Source organism: Bidens hawaiensis, unplaced genomic scaffold (assembly GCF_021521415.1).
Source record: "Bidens hawaiensis isolate Kalapana, Puna unplaced genomic scaffold, B.hawaiensis_p1.1 tig00022216_1, whole genome shotgun sequence".
Lineage (NCBI taxonomy): Eukaryota > Viridiplantae > Streptophyta > Magnoliopsida > Asterales > Asteraceae > Bidens > Bidens hawaiensis.
In genome coordinates, this window is record NW_027493449.1 from 1 (window position 1) to 19706 (window position 19706).

A 19706-nucleotide genomic window follows, 5' to 3' on the forward strand; every position below is an offset into this window, starting at 1 on the left:
TTTGACTCACAATTATACTTTCCAAGCTTCCTTCATCTTTTGTTCTTCCTTTGATGATTGCTTCTAGTGTCTACATTTAAATGATTTAGAAAATCATAATAATCATTAAAAATGATATAGTCATAATAAAAGAGGGGTAAGTTTAATACAAAACCACTTTTAATGAGAAATATTGAGAACAATATAACGCACGGGTACATAGTGTTTTGAGTCTTTGACATCTTTAATGGTACTTAGAGAGTGGAGCAAAAAGTTACGTAAACGGCTTAGGTACCAAATTTAAATGAAAAGATACAATCGCTTGTATAATTCTTACAATTTTCTACATAAAACCGGTTACATGTTAAACGGAATCCAATAAAAGAGAATAAAGATTGCTTGTTGCTATTCACTATAAAGTCATGAAGTAATTTATCAATGTTTCTTTCCATATTCTATAAAGTAATATAGGACTTTATAAAATAAAAGTTATTTTAAAGAAATAAGTTGCTTAAAGGTTCTTAGAAGTTTAAAGGACTCTTCTTAAACTTTTACTTGAAAAAGCAAGAAATTTGATCACCTTTGCATAATATTTTGGTGGATTGCTTAGGAATTTCACCACAAATTGCAATGCATCTTCAAACTCTCCACCATATGCATTTTTTAAATGCTGAAAAAAATAACAAAAATAAATAAAAGTCCATCATTTACCAAGAATTTAACACATTAATCAGTAGAATAAAAGTTAAATTCTTGTTACCTTTGTATAACTGCCCATAAATATGCTTATATATTGATAAAGTAAGTTTGAGTTGTGGAATGCTTCTTTTACTTAGAATTTCAAGCACAACTCCTTCATCAATCTTGAACCCCCTTGATTGAAATTGCTTCTGTGCATCACACTTGCCAATGTGTACACTAGCATCAGCACTATGAGCTTTTTGTGATGCACCCAATGCCATTAATATCTACAAAATAAAATAATAAAATAAAAAAAATCCACCTTTAATCAAACATTTCCCATGTGGGCTTTTACTCACATGCATAAAAGGGCTTCATCTTTTAACTATGTACAAGTTTTTGTCAAGAGTGGGGACTTAAAAGTGTACTATTAAAATTTATACAAGTATGCATGCATCAATAAGGTATAATATAATTAATTTATGATATCTTTTTATAAATGATTTTGTATCATGTGTACAAGAAAGAAAAGAAAGATTTACCTTTTGGTAAGAATGTGGGGGTTCAATACTCATAATGTCTTGGTCCAAATGCCTTCTAAATTTACTTTGATAAGCTTGTTGAATGAGGAACAAATGGCTTGATTTCCTACCAACATAAATCTCTATGAGTGCCTTATAGTTGACACCACCCCTTTCCTTAAAAATGGCATTTTTCGCCACGATAGCATCTCGTTCATGCGGATTAAGCATCATCAACGACAAGACCTCGCGTGTTCTCGATGTTTGACCATGAATTTTGTTTTGTAAACATTCATATAAATCTTCTCCATACATCTCCATGTACTTTTCTCGCGTCTTTTGGCATTCGTGCGATGTTAGTTGACAAGTGAAAACCCGAACAAGAAGGCTTGAATTCTCCAAAGAGCCATGAATTTGCTTGCAAATGTCTTCAATTGAACTTTGGCTTGATGGCTTTGTCATTGTTGGGTAAGATTCTATGAAATGTTTGTGTGCTTTATAAAGTAAAAAAGTGGTAGCTTGGGAGCCAAGGGTGTGTTATCATGGTCCACTAGCATGAAGGACCACTTTCCTTTCATTTTCTTTGAAAAAAGTGTGCTTAGTTGTTAGGTAGGTCAACTTTTGAATCTATAAAAATAAATATTATTGTGTTCGATTTTTTTTATGTCGTAGGTTATTTTCTGTTCCTTTATCATAAAAAACAATAATTTTTTTAGATGCAACACAGATGGGCTCAAAGATGAGTGAAATAAAGCGCTGACTTTAGTCCTCGACGATTTTTGTAGGGCCTACAGATTTTAAAAAGTAACAAATTTCGTATCCATAGATGGCATGAGAGTCACAAAATCGAAAACAATTTTTCTTATGAAAAACACTCAATTGCATTAAACGCTTTAGTCCCATCAAAAAAATTGAGACGAGCCTAATGCATAACCAAAAAGTAATTTTGGTTTTAAAGTTGTTTTGAAAACAAAGTTTATGGTCTATAATTTACATAAGCATATATGACACGAGTGTCATAATATTAAGACCACTCATAGTGGTAAGCACAACGGGCGTTTTCTGACACATGACATAACAGTTAGCGATGACTAGTTTTGCAAAAGGTCGCATAATATTAAAATTTCCCATAACCCATTTCAATCATTATGCAGTTATTCATTTTTCAATATAAATAAAAAAATATATATAAATTAAAATGCAAAAAACCTTAATCGGATACCACCAACCCCCCCCCTCCGTTTTGTACACAACGGACCCGGCCAAAACGAAGAGGAAAACGAGGGTGGGAGGTGGTGTTTATCACGTTTTGGCCTTCACAACGAGACCCGTACGTCTAGGGATGTGCAACGGTTCAGAACCGCGAGAACGGAACCGAACCGGAACCGAAAATGAGTAAAAATAGAACCGGAACCGGAACCTATTATAGTAAACCGGTTCGGTTTTAGAACCGCTAAAGCCGGTTCTCGCTAATCGGTTCTTGCTAGAACCAGTTCGATCATTTATTTATCAAATGAGTTATGCAAACTTTGCAAATTGCAAAACAAGTTTATACAATTGTATGTCTTATTTTACGGTAAAACTAATTTAGATACAACATGAACATCCGTTATATTTTTTATTAAAACCTAAATGTTGAAGTTAAATAAATCATTAGCAACGATAGATTAATGGAAGATCATACCATTTTATATTAAATTACCTTGATAGCTTAAATCAAAATTGATTATGGTTGCTAGCTAGTTGTTGAACGTAAAGAAAGAAGATTTGAATTAAAAAATGATTGAATGGATGGCGGTTAATAAGTACTCTATAAAAAATGGGGATTGGTAAATTTATTTAAAACGTTTTAAATATTCCGATTCTTCGGTTCCACGTCTAGAACCGCCGGTTTTACCCGGAACCGAACCGGGAACCGTTTAATGCAAATTCTAAGAACCGAGAACCGAATCGGCACACGCATTTGCGGTTCTGAGGCACCGGTTTGGTTTCGGTTCCTCGGTTCTGACAGTTCCGAACCGTTTTTTGCTCACCCCTACGTACGTCTAGTCTAAAATACAGTTTTTTTTATGAAATTCGTAAGACGCTTTAGCCCCCTTGATAAAGTTTGAAAGAGTTGTTAACTATATAAACTTAAACTATTCATTGATTTGAACTAACCATCTAATGAAGCAAATCTATCTTATTAACACACAAGTATATAATCGGATCCATCATTAATGGATGTAGATGAACTTAATAATATGGATGATTCATCCATGAAGCACTCTTTTATCACTTAAAATGATATAATATGTTTACAACTCTACATGACAAAATACTTTTATGTTTATATTTCATTTCAAAGTTTGATACTTTCTTTAACGGTTATTTCACAAGAATTAAAAGGAAAAAGAAAGTTTGTCTTTTTGTTACTTTTTTCCTGTCAAGTGTGAAGAAGAGACGAATGGTAAGGTGTTTAATACTTTTGTTTTGTAATGCACAACAAGTGAAGTGCTTTATGATGCTTTTTAATGGACTTCCTTGTAGACATTGAGTATGATATTGACAATTCACATTGAGTATGATATTGATTCTTTTTAATCTTTTTCATTTTAAAAAAATGAGTTATATTTTATGTGTTTTTAAAGTTTAAAAACGAGTTAGTTCGGTTTTCATTCATGTGATTTGACCAAATTAACTAGTTCAATTCAAAATTAAAACATTTAGTCATTTGAGTTACTATGGTTACATTTTTTTTTAAATCTTTTTCGGCAAAAATAAAACCTTCAATTACTTGAGTGACATGACATCTTCGGGTTATTCGACAAGCCAACTAGTAAGGCATTCTTGAGTAGTAGAAATTTTGTTATGTAAAGCATTGTAAAATGTAATGGAATTATGTAATAATTAATCATGTATCACACACTATGTGATGTATAAACCCAGTAAGTCACATGCTCGAGTTTTGGAGTGCGATAATTGATTTAAATAAAAGTTATAAAATCTTACTGACGATTAATGTTATAACAACGAAACACGTAACGATTACTGTTATAACAACAAAACTAATAATGCAGGGTTTGAAAAGGATGAGAATGTGAGATGATGACAAATATTTCCTTTACGATAGAGAAGTTGTTCCTAACGAGACCCTACTCAAAAAAGCCTCTCTTATTTTTTTTCCCAGCATAAAGTACAAGTGACGTGACATATCTTAATTATAGTTACAAAAACAAGCAAACAGACCCATTAATATATCTCACTAGTAAATTAGTAGGGTTTGAAAATGGTGAAATGATGACAAATATTTACTCTACCCTAGGAGATTGAGAAGCTGCTTCTAACGAGACTCGACTAAAAAAACCTCTCTTCTTTTTTGTCGTATGAAAGTACAAGTGACTTAGAAATATATACATAACTCTTCAATATTTTCTATACTACAAATCCCTAACATTCACCTGACATCTCTAAGATATCCTATCACCATTCATATACTCGAATTAGAACAAGTCTAAAAATCACTAGCTTAACTATAATTACTCGTTAGTATTTTCTTAATTTCAAAATGCATCGACACTGATAATAATAAATATTATTATGATCAAGGACAATAAACACAAAAAGGAAAGAAAGAAACTTGTATTCTTTTATATATAACACAAACCGAGCTACATCTGGATAAGAAACTTTAGTTTTTGATTTAGTATAAGGAGACTACAAAATGAAAAAATAAATGTTAAGGGCAGTATTAGTAGGGGGCTTGGGTTCTCCAGTGGAGACTCAAGTTCGAATCTCAATTGTGTCACTTTTGGGTGATATTTGGAATGAAGGATTTGTAACATTATTCCCATTCCCATGCCAAACCTAATCGATACTAACCGAATATGCGTCTATGACCGCTGTAACATGACCGGGTTTTGTTACTTAGTTTAACATTAATATGACTTTAAAACTTAGTGAATAATAATAATAATAATAATAATAATAATAATAATATATTTAAAGAAAGCATATATATTTATGAATGTGACTTACCAAAAAACAAGTGTAAAACAAACAAAGCCTACGTGCCTTCACGGTTCTTCTTGTTGTTGTAATGTTTGATTTGCATGTCTATGTCTTCTTCCTTCATACATTCATTCATTCTTTCTTCCAATTCAATCCATAATAATAAGACCATCAATATTAATTATTCAACATGAACGACCTCTTATCTGTAAGTTCATTTCTCATTCATGATTTATATATGCTTTTATTCATTATTATTATTATTATTATTCATTTATTTGCTTTCATATATATGCATTGTATGTAATTTACAGCTACAATGATTAATATTTTCTTGATTTCAATATTATTTTACGTAAATGTTTCTAAATTCTAATCAATCGCTCTTAGATACTACTAATTAGTTTCGAATCACGTATATAATGTGCATGTGAGTTTACGTACGAAAATCGAATTTATGTGTTAATTAAATGACACAAATCTAGGTCTAGGGATCTGAATCATACTCAAAAACCAACGGTTTGGTTTTATGTTTTTGTAAAATCAAAATTTACGGTTCGTTTTTGGTTTTACATGTGATAAAAACCAAGAAAACCAAACTTATCTTGGTAATTCCGAACCGTATATTTTCACAAGTCTGTGAAAATGGAAGGACCTAAGTTGATTTAGTTTCCTGTAACATGATTAGTATGGCAATGTATTAGTCATAAAGTCATAGGCTTTATATGTGTAATCAATAGAATTATTGTAAGAAGTTTTTGAGTCAGTTTTCTCTTGCAGTAATAAAGTGTTTATCGATCATGTGAGTTGAATATATAGATTTTCATTTTTTATTTATTGCTTTAAGTAATTTATAAGAATTTAATAAATATCTAATTCAAATATTTTAACTTAAATGTATGATAATGAATTAACTATTTATAACAAGCCAAATTTTTTCAGCCCAATTAAAGTTTTAAAACTCAAATGGCAAAATCTAAAGAAACCGAACCGAAAAACCGAAACCAAGCAGTTTTCAAAAATTCAAAAAACCGATGTTTCGGTTATTTGTTTGGTTTTAGCCTAAAACCAACCTAAACCAAACTTACGGTTCGGTTTTGGTTTTACAATTAATAAAAACTGAAAATACCAAACCGAAGTTATAGATTTTCACTTTTTATTTTTTGTTTTAAGTAATTTATAAGAATTTTATGTAACTCATTATTTAGCTCAAATATATAATAATAAAATGATTTAGGCCCAAATATTATTTCTCGGCCCAAAATTTTCAAACTCAAATGACAAAACTAGAAAAACCGAAACCAAACAGTTCAAAAATTCAAAAACCGATGTTTCGATTATTGTTTCGGTTTTAGCCCAAAACCGACCTAAACCAAACTTACGGTTCGGTTTTGGTTTTACAACTAATAAAAACTGAAAATACATAACCTAACTTATAGATTTATAGATTTTCATTTTTTATTTTTTGTTTTAAGTAATTTATAAAAACTTTATGTAACTCAAATATTTTAGCCCAAATGTATGATTTAGGCCCAAATTTTATTTTTCGGCCCAAAATTTTCAAATTCAAATGGCAAAATCGAAAAACCGAAACCGAACAGTTTTCAAAAATACAAAAACCGTTGTTTCGGTTTTAGCCCAAACCGAACCGCTCGCCACTTCTACTTGTAAGTTGCCAAATGTGAAGGGAAATTCAGTTAATATCTTCAAGGAATTGAACCTAGTAACATGTGATATTATATATTTATATGTGCTTTGCAGACATATAATAGTCCTCAAAGAAGCACTCATGGTGGTGGAGATATTGAAGCAGGAAAGAGATCTGCAGAGATAGAGTTAGATGAGTTCTTTAAGAAAGTGAGTAATATATTAATATATAACTAACTATAACTTATGTTCTAACTTAATAATGTTATCATAACTCACAAAACATATTAACTTGTTACCTTAATATTTAGGTTCAACTCATCGAGAACGAATTCGAGAAACTATATAAACTTTTGAGAAAACTGCAGGTATCTCCTCATTGCTGTTCACAGTTTCACACACAAAAACGCATTCTTGGAATATAATTGTTTTGTAATAATAATAATAAACTAACTGTATATGCAGAATGCTCATGAGGAATCGAAATCAGTTACAAAGGCTGCTGCCATGAAAGGTTGTTACATATAGCAAATGTCGATGGTTGATGCATATTAACAAGGTTAAGATTAGTAATATATTAATATGTTGAATTACAGCAATCAAGCAACGAATGGAGAATGATGTGAACGAAGTTGGAAAGATTGCTCGTGTTATTAAAGCAAACATCGAGGAACTTGATAAGGAGGTTAGTCGATGAACAGGTTCCAGTGAACTCAAATCTCATATTATGAATATTCAACACATCATTTATATATATTTTTTTAATTCAAGAACTTGGTGAGTAGACAAAAACCGGGATGTGGTCAAGGAACTGGTGTAGACAGATCAAGAACTGCAACTACTCTGTAACTATATCACTCTTCTAGTTCAAAAATTTTAAAATTAAATATTTTCATTATTGTTATTAAATTCTTGTTGGCAGTGCCTTAAAAAAGAAGTTTAAAGAAAAGGTGACAGAATTTCAGACCCTAAGAGAAACTATACACAAAGAACATCGCGCAGTTGTTGAAAGACGCGTCTTTACAGGTATTAAACTCTTACCTTATAACTTCTTAAATATTAACACAACCAATGCTTTCATAATGTTGCATCTTATCTGATAAAACGTTACATTTTCGTTTAAATATTGTCAGTAACGGGAACTAGAGCGGATGAAGAGGTAAGGTATCTTTCATTCTTAATATTATCAAGAAAAACAGCATTTTTGGCTTATGGGCCCACTCGTATGATCTGAATATCGCTTATTCTTCACTAGACAATCGACCGATTAATAGAGACTGGCGATAGTGAACAAATTTTTAAAAAAGCAATTCAGGAACAGGGTCGAGGCCAGGTTCGTTCTTAGTTTTTTTTTTTTTTTTTTCTAGTCACATTTTTTGCTTTAACCGCGGTTAGTTCGTGTGTGTGTGTGTTGTTACTTTTTGTTACATAATATTAAGTTTCAGGGTGTAAGTGCAGGTGGTTGATACACTTGCAGAGATCCACGAACGCCATGATGCGGTTATAGAAGTAGAAAGGAAGCTTCTTGAGTTACACCAGGTATGAATGATTTGAAGTGGTTGACTTTTATAATGGGTCAAACTTATGTTATTCTTGCAGATATTTCAAGATTTGAGGTATGAATGATTTGAAATGGTTGACTTTTATAATGGGTCAAACTTATGTTATTCTTGCAGATATTTCAAGATTTGATGTATGAATGATTTGAAATGGTTGACTTTTATAATGGGTCAAACTTATATTATTCTTGCAGATATTTCAAGATATGGCTATATTAGTTGATGCTCAAGGAGAAATGTTAGATAACATAGAGACACATGTAAGTTCAAACTAAAACCATGAAACCAGACATAATAAAATCAAACCAACATGATATTCGTTTTTTCCGAGTTCAACTGGTCATGCATAGTAATGCTATGACTCCAAGACCAGCCAATGTGGTTTTATAAAATATTCGGTTTTGCAATTAAAAAAAACTGCATAGTTCAATTTGTATAATTTAGGATTTGTGATTTTTGTATATAGGTGTCGGCTGCGGTTGATCATGTTCAAAGTGGGAACAAGGCTCTTCAAAAGACGAAGAGTCTACAGAAAAACTCGAGGAAATGGGCTTGTTGTGCTATTATGATTTTGCTCATAGTTATCGCGGTTATTCTTGTTGTTGTACTCAAACCATGGGAGAGTATCAAAGGTGCTTAAAACGACGCGGTTCTATTTTAGCATTGAAAACATCATTTGACCTTATACTTGTACAAAACGAGACCATGCGTATGACCTTGATACCATAGATTCTTGTATGTCTATGATATCATATGATCAGAATTCATTGTCATTTTGGCATGTTTGTACAAAATTTTATCAAAGAATTTAAGTTGTTACTTAAAAACATACTAGTCCATGTGCAAGTTGGTCAAATAAAATAAAGGGTTATTAAGAACAGAGGTGTATTTGACTTTGGAGGTCAAACAGTTAAAGCAGATAAGGGGTTTGTTACAAATTTTGTGTATGTTTAGTAAGTTCAATGTAATTAAATCACTCTCTTTGAAAATATTTATCTATGACTATTAAGATAAAAGAATATAACATACAAACAATAGAAGTTAGCTTAAATAATCAAAAAGATCTACACACTCGAATCCACAAACTAGTTTAAACCCCAAATCCAGACAAAGAACAACTTCAACTACTTCGAAAGTCGAGCACACCCCCCCCCACCCACCCGCCCCAAAAAAAAAAGTTGCCCACTCCATCCCGTGCGTGGTCGTTTGTTCACACAAATGCCTCCCACTCGTTTACCAAAAACACTCCACGAACGTAGTTGCGCAATACAATGCCAGTTGGGTGTAATTTAGCCAACCAATCTCGAGCTGGAGCTCATCCTAAATGTAAGCTTGTATAATAAACGAGCCCTAGCCCGAGCTTCACTTATTGACCTAGAGTCGGCTTGCAAATTTATACATATATAGCTTTTATCTTCTCTAATTTTTTATTTTTTTGAAATACCAATATTAAAATAAAAGAAAAAAGGGGCAACTCACAAGTAGCAAGAAGCTCACCGGTACAACGAATAGAAAAGGAACACCAAAAACCACAAAGCATAATTATAACTTTTATTTGAAATAGTATTATACATTTATACGACAATTATTACTATATATATAAAGAAATAATTAAAATATATTAAAAATAATTGAAATGTATGAATATTTAATAAAGAGTAAATTGCGGTTTTTATTTTTGTGGTTTGTTCAAATCTTCGGTTTTAGTTCAATAATATCAAATTTGTGATTTTCGTCCCTGTGTTTTCATTTCACTTGCAATTAAACCCAAATTCATTAACTCCGTTAAGTCTGCTCATTAAACCTATCAACGTGCCCCTCACGTGAGGTGCAATTTTGTCCTTTTTTCCCAAGTTAAACCTCGTTCTAATTCGCAAGCCCCCTCACGTGAGGGGCTAGGATGTATTTGGGGGGAAAAAGACAAAATCACCCCTCACGTGAAGGGCACGTTGATGGGTTTAACAACCAGACTTAACAGAATTAGTGAATTCGGGTTTAATTGCAAGTTAAATGAAACCTAAGGACAAAAATCACAAATTTAAAACTAACCACAAATTTTTAACAAACTATAAGAACAAACACTACCGTTCACTCTTTAATAAATTATAAATGAATAAAATGAGCTGAGCTAAGCTTGAGTCATAGAAACAGATCTCAAACAGATACGAGCCAAACTCAAACCTTTATAAGTTAAACGAGCTAAATTCAAGCCAATAAAAAGCTTCTATAAACCCCCAAACTTCAATAGTCAATACAATACTCATAAACCCTACGATGTTTGCTTGCAGAAACTTGTTAAAGCTAAACAAAATCCGCAAGAAAAAACGCAGAAAACCCCACAAATCATCCACCCCCAAACCCCCTAAACAAAACCCTAATTCAACAACCCATGATTCACACCAATTCAGCTTAAAGTCACAATCTTTAGGCGTCCAACCACTGGGTAACTTCTACTTAACCTCATCTCACCACAACACAAGAAACCCAGGCTTAGGTACCATCAAATCCTTAACAGATGAACTCATTCTTGACATCCTAGGGCTTCTAGAACCCACCCATTTAGGGGTTTTATCATCTGTTAGCAAATCACTGTATGTGTTCTGTAATCATGAACCCATTTGGAAAAATCTTGTTTTAGCCTGTTCCCCACATGGGTTTTTGTTTAAAGGGTCTTGGAAGTCAACATTTGTCGCCGAAAAGTACCCGGCTTATTATTCGAAAGCCGGGTCTTTCGGGTTAAACTTAAAGGTTCAAGATTTTTATTCTGATTATTTGTTTCAAAGCTGGCTTTGTGCTAATCTTGAAATGAAAAGTGAGTGGTTGGTTAGGGATAATATTATTAGGCGAAAAGGGGTTTCGGTAGACGAGTTTGTGAACGATTTCGAGGCGTTGAATAAGCTGGTTTTGATAGAAGGGTGTTTGGGTAATTGGGGTGCTATGGAAAAATGGGATAGGGATTATTTAGTTAAAGTTTGTGGGGACGCTCGGTTTTCGGTTGGGCCGACGCAAATGACGATGCGTGAGTATTTCGTGTACGCGGATCAAGCTCACGAGGAGCGTCCGTTGTATCTTTTCGACCCGGGGTTCGCGAATAAAGTTAAGGAGTTGGGTCGAGATTATGAAACCCCGGTTTATTTTAACGAGGATTTATTTAGCGTTTTGGGGAATGAGCGGCCGGATTATAGGTGGATTATTATTGGGCCGGCGGGGTCAGGATCGTCATTTCACATTGATCCGAATTCCACGTTGGCTTGGAATGCGGTGGTGAAAGGTTCGAAGAAATGGGTTTTGTTTCCTCCGGATGTGGTCCCACCTGGGGTGTACCCGAGTGCGGATGGTGCTGAGGTGGCGTGTCCTGTTTCGATAACGGAGTGGTTTATGAATTTTTATGAGGCTACGAAAACGTTGAAGAAGAGACCGGTTGAATGTGTGTGTAAAGCCGGTGAAGTGATTTTTGTGCCGAATGGATGGTGGCATTTGGTTATTAACCTCGAGGATTCTATCGCGATTACACAAAATTTTGTTAGCAGGTACTTATATTAAATATTAATGTTATATTTTTGTAACGATATTTGTTACATCGTATGTGTTGTGATCGTGTAGGAGGAATTTGTTAAACGTGCTTGAGTTTTTAAAGAAGCCAAATGCGAGCACGCTTGTGTCAGGAACACGAGACCGAGTGAATCTGCATGATAAGTTCAAGAAAGCTATTGAAGCATCCTTTCCCGGGACGATTGATGAGCTGGCAAAGGAAGCGGAGAAGAAAAAAACTGAGATGGAGAAACCGTCTTTCTGGGATTCGGTTAAAGACTCCAATTCGGGTGGGTTTAAGTTTTCGTTTTAGAGGCGTGCAGATGGGATTCGGTTAAAGACTCTTGTTTTAAAGATATGATTTCTGGTTCTAGAACTGGTCCCAAACACCGCATTATTCGTCGTTTCGTTTTTGTTTATCCTGCTTTGTTGTTTTATTGTTCCCTTTGTAATTTGGCTTCAAGAACATTTTTGGGTTTGTGACATTATTGAAATTTTGATAGAAAGATTCATTGTTAGATGCATTTGGTTTTGATGATCATAGATTGCCAATATTCTTGTAAAGGGTATAAACTATTGATTTGAAACCATCCAAATTGCCTGAACTAGAGGTGCAAAAAAAACCCGAACCTGGAACCGAACCCCAAAAAAAACCCAGAAAACTGTTTTTTTATAACCGGGTTTTTAATACCCGACCCTACCCATAGGGTACGGATAGGGTATGCATTTTAGTACCAAAACCCGTACCCGAACCGGACCCGATTTGTACTCGGTAATACCTGAAAACCTGAACCGGTTCCATACCCGGAACTGGGTTTTTCCAATACCTAAAACTATGTTTTTCAAATACCCGATCTATTTCCAAAATTACCCGAAAAATAACTGAAAAATATCTCTAAAAAGTGCAACCTCTAAAAAATTCCAATATATACTCAGAAAAAAACCCCAAAAACCCAAAAATATGGTTTTTTCAATACCTGGAAATAGGGTATTCAAATACCCAGATTTAGAATACCGATTTTATACCAATACATAAGGTATGGTTTTTAGAGGCAATACCGAGACCCGAACCTGACCCGGTTATTGCTAATACCCAATCATACCCGAACTCGGTTCCATACCCAACTCTGGGTTTTTATAATACCCAATTGTGCACCTCTAGCCTGAACTAAAACAAGTTACTCAATTTGAAATTTATAGTTTGATTTAGCATTCGATCCAGACAGTTTAACAAACCCACTTACTATTCAGGCAGTTTATTGCAAATTTACACTGTAAAATTGATTTGGTGATCAATCTAACTTTGCCTGTTTGATTTGTTATTTTTTGAAACTGTAGTTAGCAGTTTGACCTATAATTTGTCAAAATCAGCAAAACCAAGCCATAAAAACTATCCTGGTGTTTAGAGTAACCGATGTACAATCGAAACCAAGTCACATTAAAGAGTAGTGTTTACATCGAACTGGAAGGCAAACGGGCAACACATTGCGCCTTTTGATTAGCAACATTAAATTAGACAACTTTGATCCAACCGCACCGTTGGTTAAAAGTTAATGTTTAGAAAAACAGAACATAAACACACCATTTATGCAAACAAAATAACTATCACACTGAGTATTTTAAGCCTTTCAAAAAGCCTTGACTCAAATGACGAGAAACAACAGCATTTCTAACACCAAACAGACCATTTGGATCATGTAACCCTTCAACCGGTGTGTCTTTGGGCAGCTCGGACTTCTGGTTAACCATGTCAAGACCAACGTTCAAACCAATCGACATAGGCTCAGTCACAAAACTGCATTTTAAAACATTCACATGCCATTTAGCGAACCAAAAACAAATAAATATAATAATCATTAAAACAAAACAAACTTACGTTGCCTCAAAGCTGTTATCACCATTGGACCGTAGTGTATCACATACACTACTGGTTAACCATGGAGGAAGATATGCATCCTTGATTTCGATAACGTAATGAGAAGTAGAGGCGGGACCATGGTTAGGTTGAACATTAGTTAAACCAGAAATATGATCGATTCTCCTCACCTCCTTGCATTTAACCTGTTGACCAAATATGTTAAAAACCTAGTTTGACTTAGACAACAATAATAAGAAACTTAAGACTTAAAGAGTTGCAAACAAACCTCGGGTGCAGAAACAGCAGCATTGTCAAATGGTACTGGTGAGTAAAGTAAAGGAACATCAAAAATATTCAGAGTCGGTAAAAGAAACCTGCAACAACATTAAAGAAAGACTTAAATATTTTAAAAAGTAAAAAATGATTATAATTTACAGGATTTATGTTCTCACCTATAATTAAACAGGAAGTCATATAACCCGTGCACATTACTATGGCTAAACACCAGTAGAGATTCTGGAGTATTATCCACATCAGATAGAGAAACGGTACGTCTAGTCTGCATAAACATGTAAACAGGTCGGCCCGGATCAGCATTCAGGATCAGGATCAGGGGTAAATCAGATAATATCATAATACCTGTCCAAGATTGTGTTTTTCAATCTCTGAAAGCTCAAAGAGGTCTTCTGTAGTTGCTTGTTCCACTTTAGAATGACACAGGGGCATAGTAAAAGAGATGTCCTTAAATACATAAAAACAATTTAGCACGAGAACAAAGAAGTGTAAAGACTAATATGCCCTTGATGGAATGATGAGAGAGACTTACTTGTTCTTTTAACAGTGACCTTATGTGTCTTGTTGATTGGGATATATAAGCATTGCTGTTAGTGAACATTGCTACAAACTGTCCTGTGCAGACTGTAAACTTGCAAGAAAAATGTATATGTTAGAGAAATGTAATACAAACGAATAATATATAATAATTTGATTAACAAATAACTACCATAAAATAAGCTACAGATGTTCTTTCGTAGCATGACATAAAGGCTACGAAATGAGTTCTCCCATGCCAACTGACATTTGGTCAAGAAATCCATTTTACCTACAAGTTTATATAAAACAATTACGCCACATAACCTACAGATAAAACCGCCTTTTCCTTCTTGCCGTAATATTATTATATTAATACCTTCCCCTTTTGAAGCTATATTTAATGCAGATATGACTGAAGGAGGCAAAGAGCTCTGTGGGTACACCCAAGAATACAAAGCTTTTGTATTGGAAACTTGGGCAGTTGAGCCGTTGAACGTGTGCTGATTCATCAACCGATGAAACCTGAACGGTTATAAAAAGTTTTAATGGATCTTTAATCATTTTACTTTGTAAAAAACCAAAAACTTACCAACTAACTGAGGATGAAGCAACCACACGCATGCTAGTTTTCAATGTGAAATCCAGTGGGATTTTATGGCCAGAGATATTAAACTCTGAGCAAAAACTTGCTGATGTGGAATTTGTTTTACCGTCAACAGATTCAGTGTGTGACACGGAGATGTTAGAAGGTGGACGAGCTGCAAGCCTTTGAAGGCTTCATCCTATAAAAGAATAATCTTAACAGTTTCAACAAAAAAATTATACACATTAAAAAACTACACGCATCAAGAGAAATTACCATATCAACAGAAAAGCTAGATGCTTTTTCACCCCCGGTTGACAACTCCATAACACTACGAAACGTGCTTATATTACACTTTTTGTTTGTGATGTGAGATTGTGTAGTTGAAGTTGAAGCATGTGTAGCTTTTGAACTGCAAAAACAAGACAAAGTGAAATAAGTAAAAGAAACATGCATTGCAGATTAACAAAGAGTCAAAGATTTATTAAAAAAAATCAGTTATATATAAACAAATATGTACCCTGAACACTGTGGTTGCTTATCAGCAGCAAGCTTTACAGAAAATAAAGAATTTTTTAAGCAGTCAGTTTGATCAGCAATAATGTTTTCCTGAAATGCTTATATGATAAAAGCAAATTAGAAATTTGAAGGTTTAAGTTATCAAACTATGTTTTAGCAAACAGGAGATATGATGCAGACCTTCACATTTTCTTTTCCAGGTAGCATTTTAAGCCTCAGACTGTTTTTCCTACTAGGAAACAGTTCATCCACTCGAGTGTCGATGTATTTGGGATTTTTCAATGTATTTGTGACTACATTAGCATTTCTGTCAATAAAAATTAACTGTTAGTCTGAAATCTGAATAGATAAAAACGTACTATTTAAAAAAAAACAAGTTGTTCAGGTGGTGTGCTTAATACCGAGTGGAACCGAACTCAGGTGCTGGAGATTCATCCATTATCTCAACAATGTTCTTTCGCTTCAACTGCTCAGCCTGCAATTTTATCATAGGGCAAAACTATACTTAATATTTGTTATCTAAGTGCTAACAACAATATGTGAGTGATACTGTTTTGTCATGTTACACATGCTAATGGGTGCATGGGTTTAACATGTTTGAAGTGTGTAGAAGCTAGTGTGATACCTTAAATTATATTCATTAGCAATCATATACACTGTAACTGGTCTAAAATGTATGCATCCATGACACTGAAACTGGTTTTCATATTTCTTGTGCTAAATGCTTAAAAAGAAGAAGAGGAAATATATGTCTAATACTATTAAAAATTTTAATTGTACCAACACTTCCATTGTGATGCAATAGTTTAACTTTAGCTAACATTTTACTAGTTAATTTGCTAACATATTATCATACTCCAATACATATTAGATATCTATAGAATTTGTTAAATTTTTTCTAACTTTGGATAGCAAAGTCACAAACTCATGGTTCAAATTCATTTTGTATTTCTCTTTTCAGGATGAACAAAGTAGTGAATAATTACTGCAACTCCAATACATCGTTCTATCAAACCACAGGAACGATAAACACTTTATTTATACAAAAAGAATCATACGGATGCGTGCACACGTCCCGTTAACCAGTATTCCCCGTAGCTACCATGAAGCCTATAAAGACTGTCCTTGTTTAACATGTGGTAATGAATGAAAATAGAGAAAATTGGCAGCAATGTCTCGTTCTCTCGTCTATATAACCTGGTCTCTAGCTTAAGAGATTGATTTGTCTTGAGTCGATCCCTATCACTTACTCAAGAACTCCTTACAATAAATTTCTATTGATCACACATCCAAAGCCTCTACACAAGCAGTATATTTACCGATCTAACACTAAATTTGTGACCACGCCATTACCATCCTAATCCTAGTACAATTAAAACCTAACCCGCTTGTCAACTTAGGTCCTTCCATATTCACCGACTTATGAATACTATCCGGAATTACCCACATTTTGCATAACTCTATGTAATCAATATCAGTGGGATATCGGTTATCGTTCCTCATGTGAAATATCGGTCAAAATATTGGTGATAATGACCGATTTTCACGATATCAGTAGTTTAAGTCTTAGTTATTGGTGCCTCATGTGAAATATTGGTCAAAATATCGGTATCGATAATATCAATGGTATTGACCGATATATCACTGATTTTCCTATATTAATGATTTAAGTCTTAATTACCGGTTCCTCATGTGAATTATTGGTCAAAATATCGGTACAGGTAATATCGATGATATTAACTGATATATCACTGATTTTCCCTATGTTGGTGTTTTAAGTCTTAATTATCAATTTTTAGTGTTCAATGTTAGTATTTTAAGTCTTAATCAGTTCCTACTTGCTACAATTGTTATTGTTTTGCACATTGCAAAAGGTTAATTTGTTAATGGCAGGAGATTATACTTAATTATTAATGCTAAATTGCTATATATATATATACATATGAATTTCACATGCTATTAAAATTACCGGTATCCCACCAATATCCCACTGCTATCGGTTGATTTTTTCCAGCTTAACTGCTAGATCCTAGTACAATTAGACTTGTGAATACTGTCCGGAATTACCAACATTCCGCATATTGTTTGTTGACAACAGATCCGGGATCAAGCATTTGAGAAATGCCTTTGAATGCACATAACATAAACTCATTAAACATTAAATTCAGCCTTATTCAATCACAATCCAAACATATTCAATCACAATCAGTAACAAACAAACACAACTAAATAATAATAATAAACAGATCTGGAATGAACATATTATTATTACTCACTCTCAATTCAGACGGCGTCTTCCGTTTGATTCCACTAGTCGATGATCCACCTTCCGAAAACATTAGCGACTTATTCGTCTGCATCCGAGTTGCTACTTTCGCAGCCATTTCACCGATCCGAATTACACTCAAATTAATAAACCCTAAGTTACCGATCGATTTACTGATCGGATTTTGCCCTGAGAATGAATGAACGAGGCGTTAATTTCTTAGGGCAACATATCTGAATGAAAGCTGTAAAAATGTATTAAAAAGCGGGATTTAGGAGCGTTAATGTTTCGATTTTGAACCAATTTTCATTTCCCTCCATCGGCCGGCTTTTACACAAAACAACCCTCATGTTTTTATTATTAGTTCTAAATACTCTAGAGAGGTGCGACTGTGTAAGGTTCAATTCGGTTTACGGAGAAATTTCAATTGGCCGCTATTTCATTTATTTTGCATTGAGTTTTTATTTTATTTTTTTTTGTTATTAGTTTTAGGCCTATAATTTAAATCTAATTAAATAGATTATGGATAAAAACAAATTGGGTCCAGTAAGGCAGTAACTATAAGACGGTAAAGATCAAATCATATATTATAATTTTTATATTTTTAAATGTTTATGTAAACAATATAGAAAATGGCCCCATAAAATTACATGCCCTAGCCAACGGTCGATCAGCAGTACCAATCCCTCCCCCCCCCCCCCCCGGTCGGGCCTGCCTAAACAAAAACTAAAGTCATTGGTTAATCTATTTCAAGCAGTTCAGTTAGTTTGCTGGTTTTCGATTTGGTTCAGTTAATAACCAACACTAAAATTGGGATATAGCTTTGCTTAGAAATGCATAAACTAGACGTGTAAATGCATGAAGTGGATTATGGATGAGTTTAGTACCGATCCTGAATTTTCCAAAAACTTGGCACCAGTACCAAACGTGCTCGGTTTGTTGCCAGTACGCTACCAGTACCGTAAATTTGGTAAATTCCTATACCGATACCGATCGTGATTTTCTTATAAACTTGGTAGTAATGGTTGTTTCAGTACCAGCCCCTGGTATCATTTACTCATCTCTAAAGTGGATTTATAAAACATGAAATACATGAGGGTATAAAAGCTAGATATGTATATACAAATATGAATGTTTCAGTTCAATTTGGTTAATTTTGGTCAACCGAGGGTAAAAAAAATACGATATCTAATTTTTTTAATCGGTTAATTTCGGTTCGGTTATGATTAGCGCTCAACTCTAAATGATTCACACCATCTTGGTTAGTCGGGTAAAAACACAAGAATTGATCTCTATTGTTAGTGGTTATTGTTAAAATTATGATGTGTACTCTTATTTTATTAACGAAGTTTCAATTTAAATGTGTAGTTATGTAGTCAATTCGATAAAGTTATCTTATACTCAAATTTTCTTGATCGGCACCTGCTAAAGTTTGATGCATGACATTGATTGTGAAGAATTTTCTAAACAAGTTGTTGCAACTTGCAAGCATGAAATTAAATATCCAACCACTCCATTGTTTGTTTCATTTAATTTGTGGTAACAAAAGGTTTATTTATTTAAACAGTTTTTTAGATGAAATATATGTGTTACATGATCATTTAGTTACGTACATAACTATTTCGAAGTAAATAACCGTAAAAATTGTATAAAACATTTGCATCTTTTGTTTAATTATGATACATAAGGAAATTATATTTTAACCAGCTTACCCTGAGTTACGGCTAAAATATTTTATTTAAAATTAGTTTATGCATAT

General features: G+C 33.6%; 3 protein-coding genes and 1 pseudogene across 4 annotated transcripts; 2 read left to right on the forward strand and 2 right to left on the reverse strand.

Moving 5' to 3' along the window:
- Window positions 1-6: 6 nt before the first annotated feature.
- On the reverse strand, window positions 7-1704 carry LOC143564996 (annexin Gh1-like; annotated as a pseudogene). Its single transcript, XR_013140979.1, has 4 exons — window positions 1203-1704; window positions 740-947; window positions 560-649; window positions 7-70 (listed from the first exon to the last, which is right to left on the reverse strand). The product of XR_013140979.1 is annotated as an annexin Gh1-like (transcript).
- Window positions 1705-5360: 3656 nt separating this feature from the next.
- On the forward strand, window positions 5361-9103 carry LOC143564988 (syntaxin-132-like). Its single transcript, XM_077052107.1, has 12 exons — window positions 5361-5379; window positions 6933-7028; window positions 7130-7186; window positions 7284-7332; window positions 7415-7503; window positions 7590-7663; window positions 7741-7844; window positions 7952-7977; window positions 8074-8151; window positions 8277-8357; window positions 8572-8637; window positions 8844-9103. Exons 1-12 carry the CDS (start codon window positions 5362-5364, stop codon window positions 9015-9017), a joined length of 912 nt encoding a protein of 303 aa, XP_076908222.1. The 5' UTR covers window position 5361; the 3' UTR covers window positions 9018-9103.
- A 1548-nt stretch (window positions 9104-10651) lies between these two features.
- LOC143564990 (arginine-specific demethylase JMJ22-like) lies at window positions 10652-12447 on the forward strand. The gene is made up of 2 exons (XM_077052109.1): window positions 10652-11907; window positions 11981-12447. The coding sequence occupies exons 1-2, from the start codon at window positions 10652-10654 to the stop codon at window positions 12219-12221; spliced, it is 1497 nt and encodes a 498-aa protein (XP_076908224.1). The 3' UTR covers window positions 12222-12447.
- A 1066-nt stretch (window positions 12448-13513) lies between these two features.
- LOC143564983 (uncharacterized) lies at window positions 13514-18162 on the reverse strand. The gene is made up of 14 exons (XM_077052102.1): window positions 17958-18162; window positions 16083-16156; window positions 15862-15988; window positions 15683-15771; window positions 15422-15574; window positions 15169-15345; window positions 14956-15101; window positions 14770-14868; window positions 14593-14684; window positions 14406-14507; window positions 14219-14325; window positions 14053-14140; window positions 13785-13969; window positions 13514-13703 (listed from the first exon to the last, which is right to left on the reverse strand). The coding sequence occupies exons 1-14, from the start codon at window positions 18063-18065 to the stop codon at window positions 13514-13516; spliced, it is 1737 nt and encodes a 578-aa protein (XP_076908217.1). The 5' UTR covers window positions 18066-18162.
- Between the last annotated feature and the right edge of the window lie 1544 nt (window positions 18163-19706).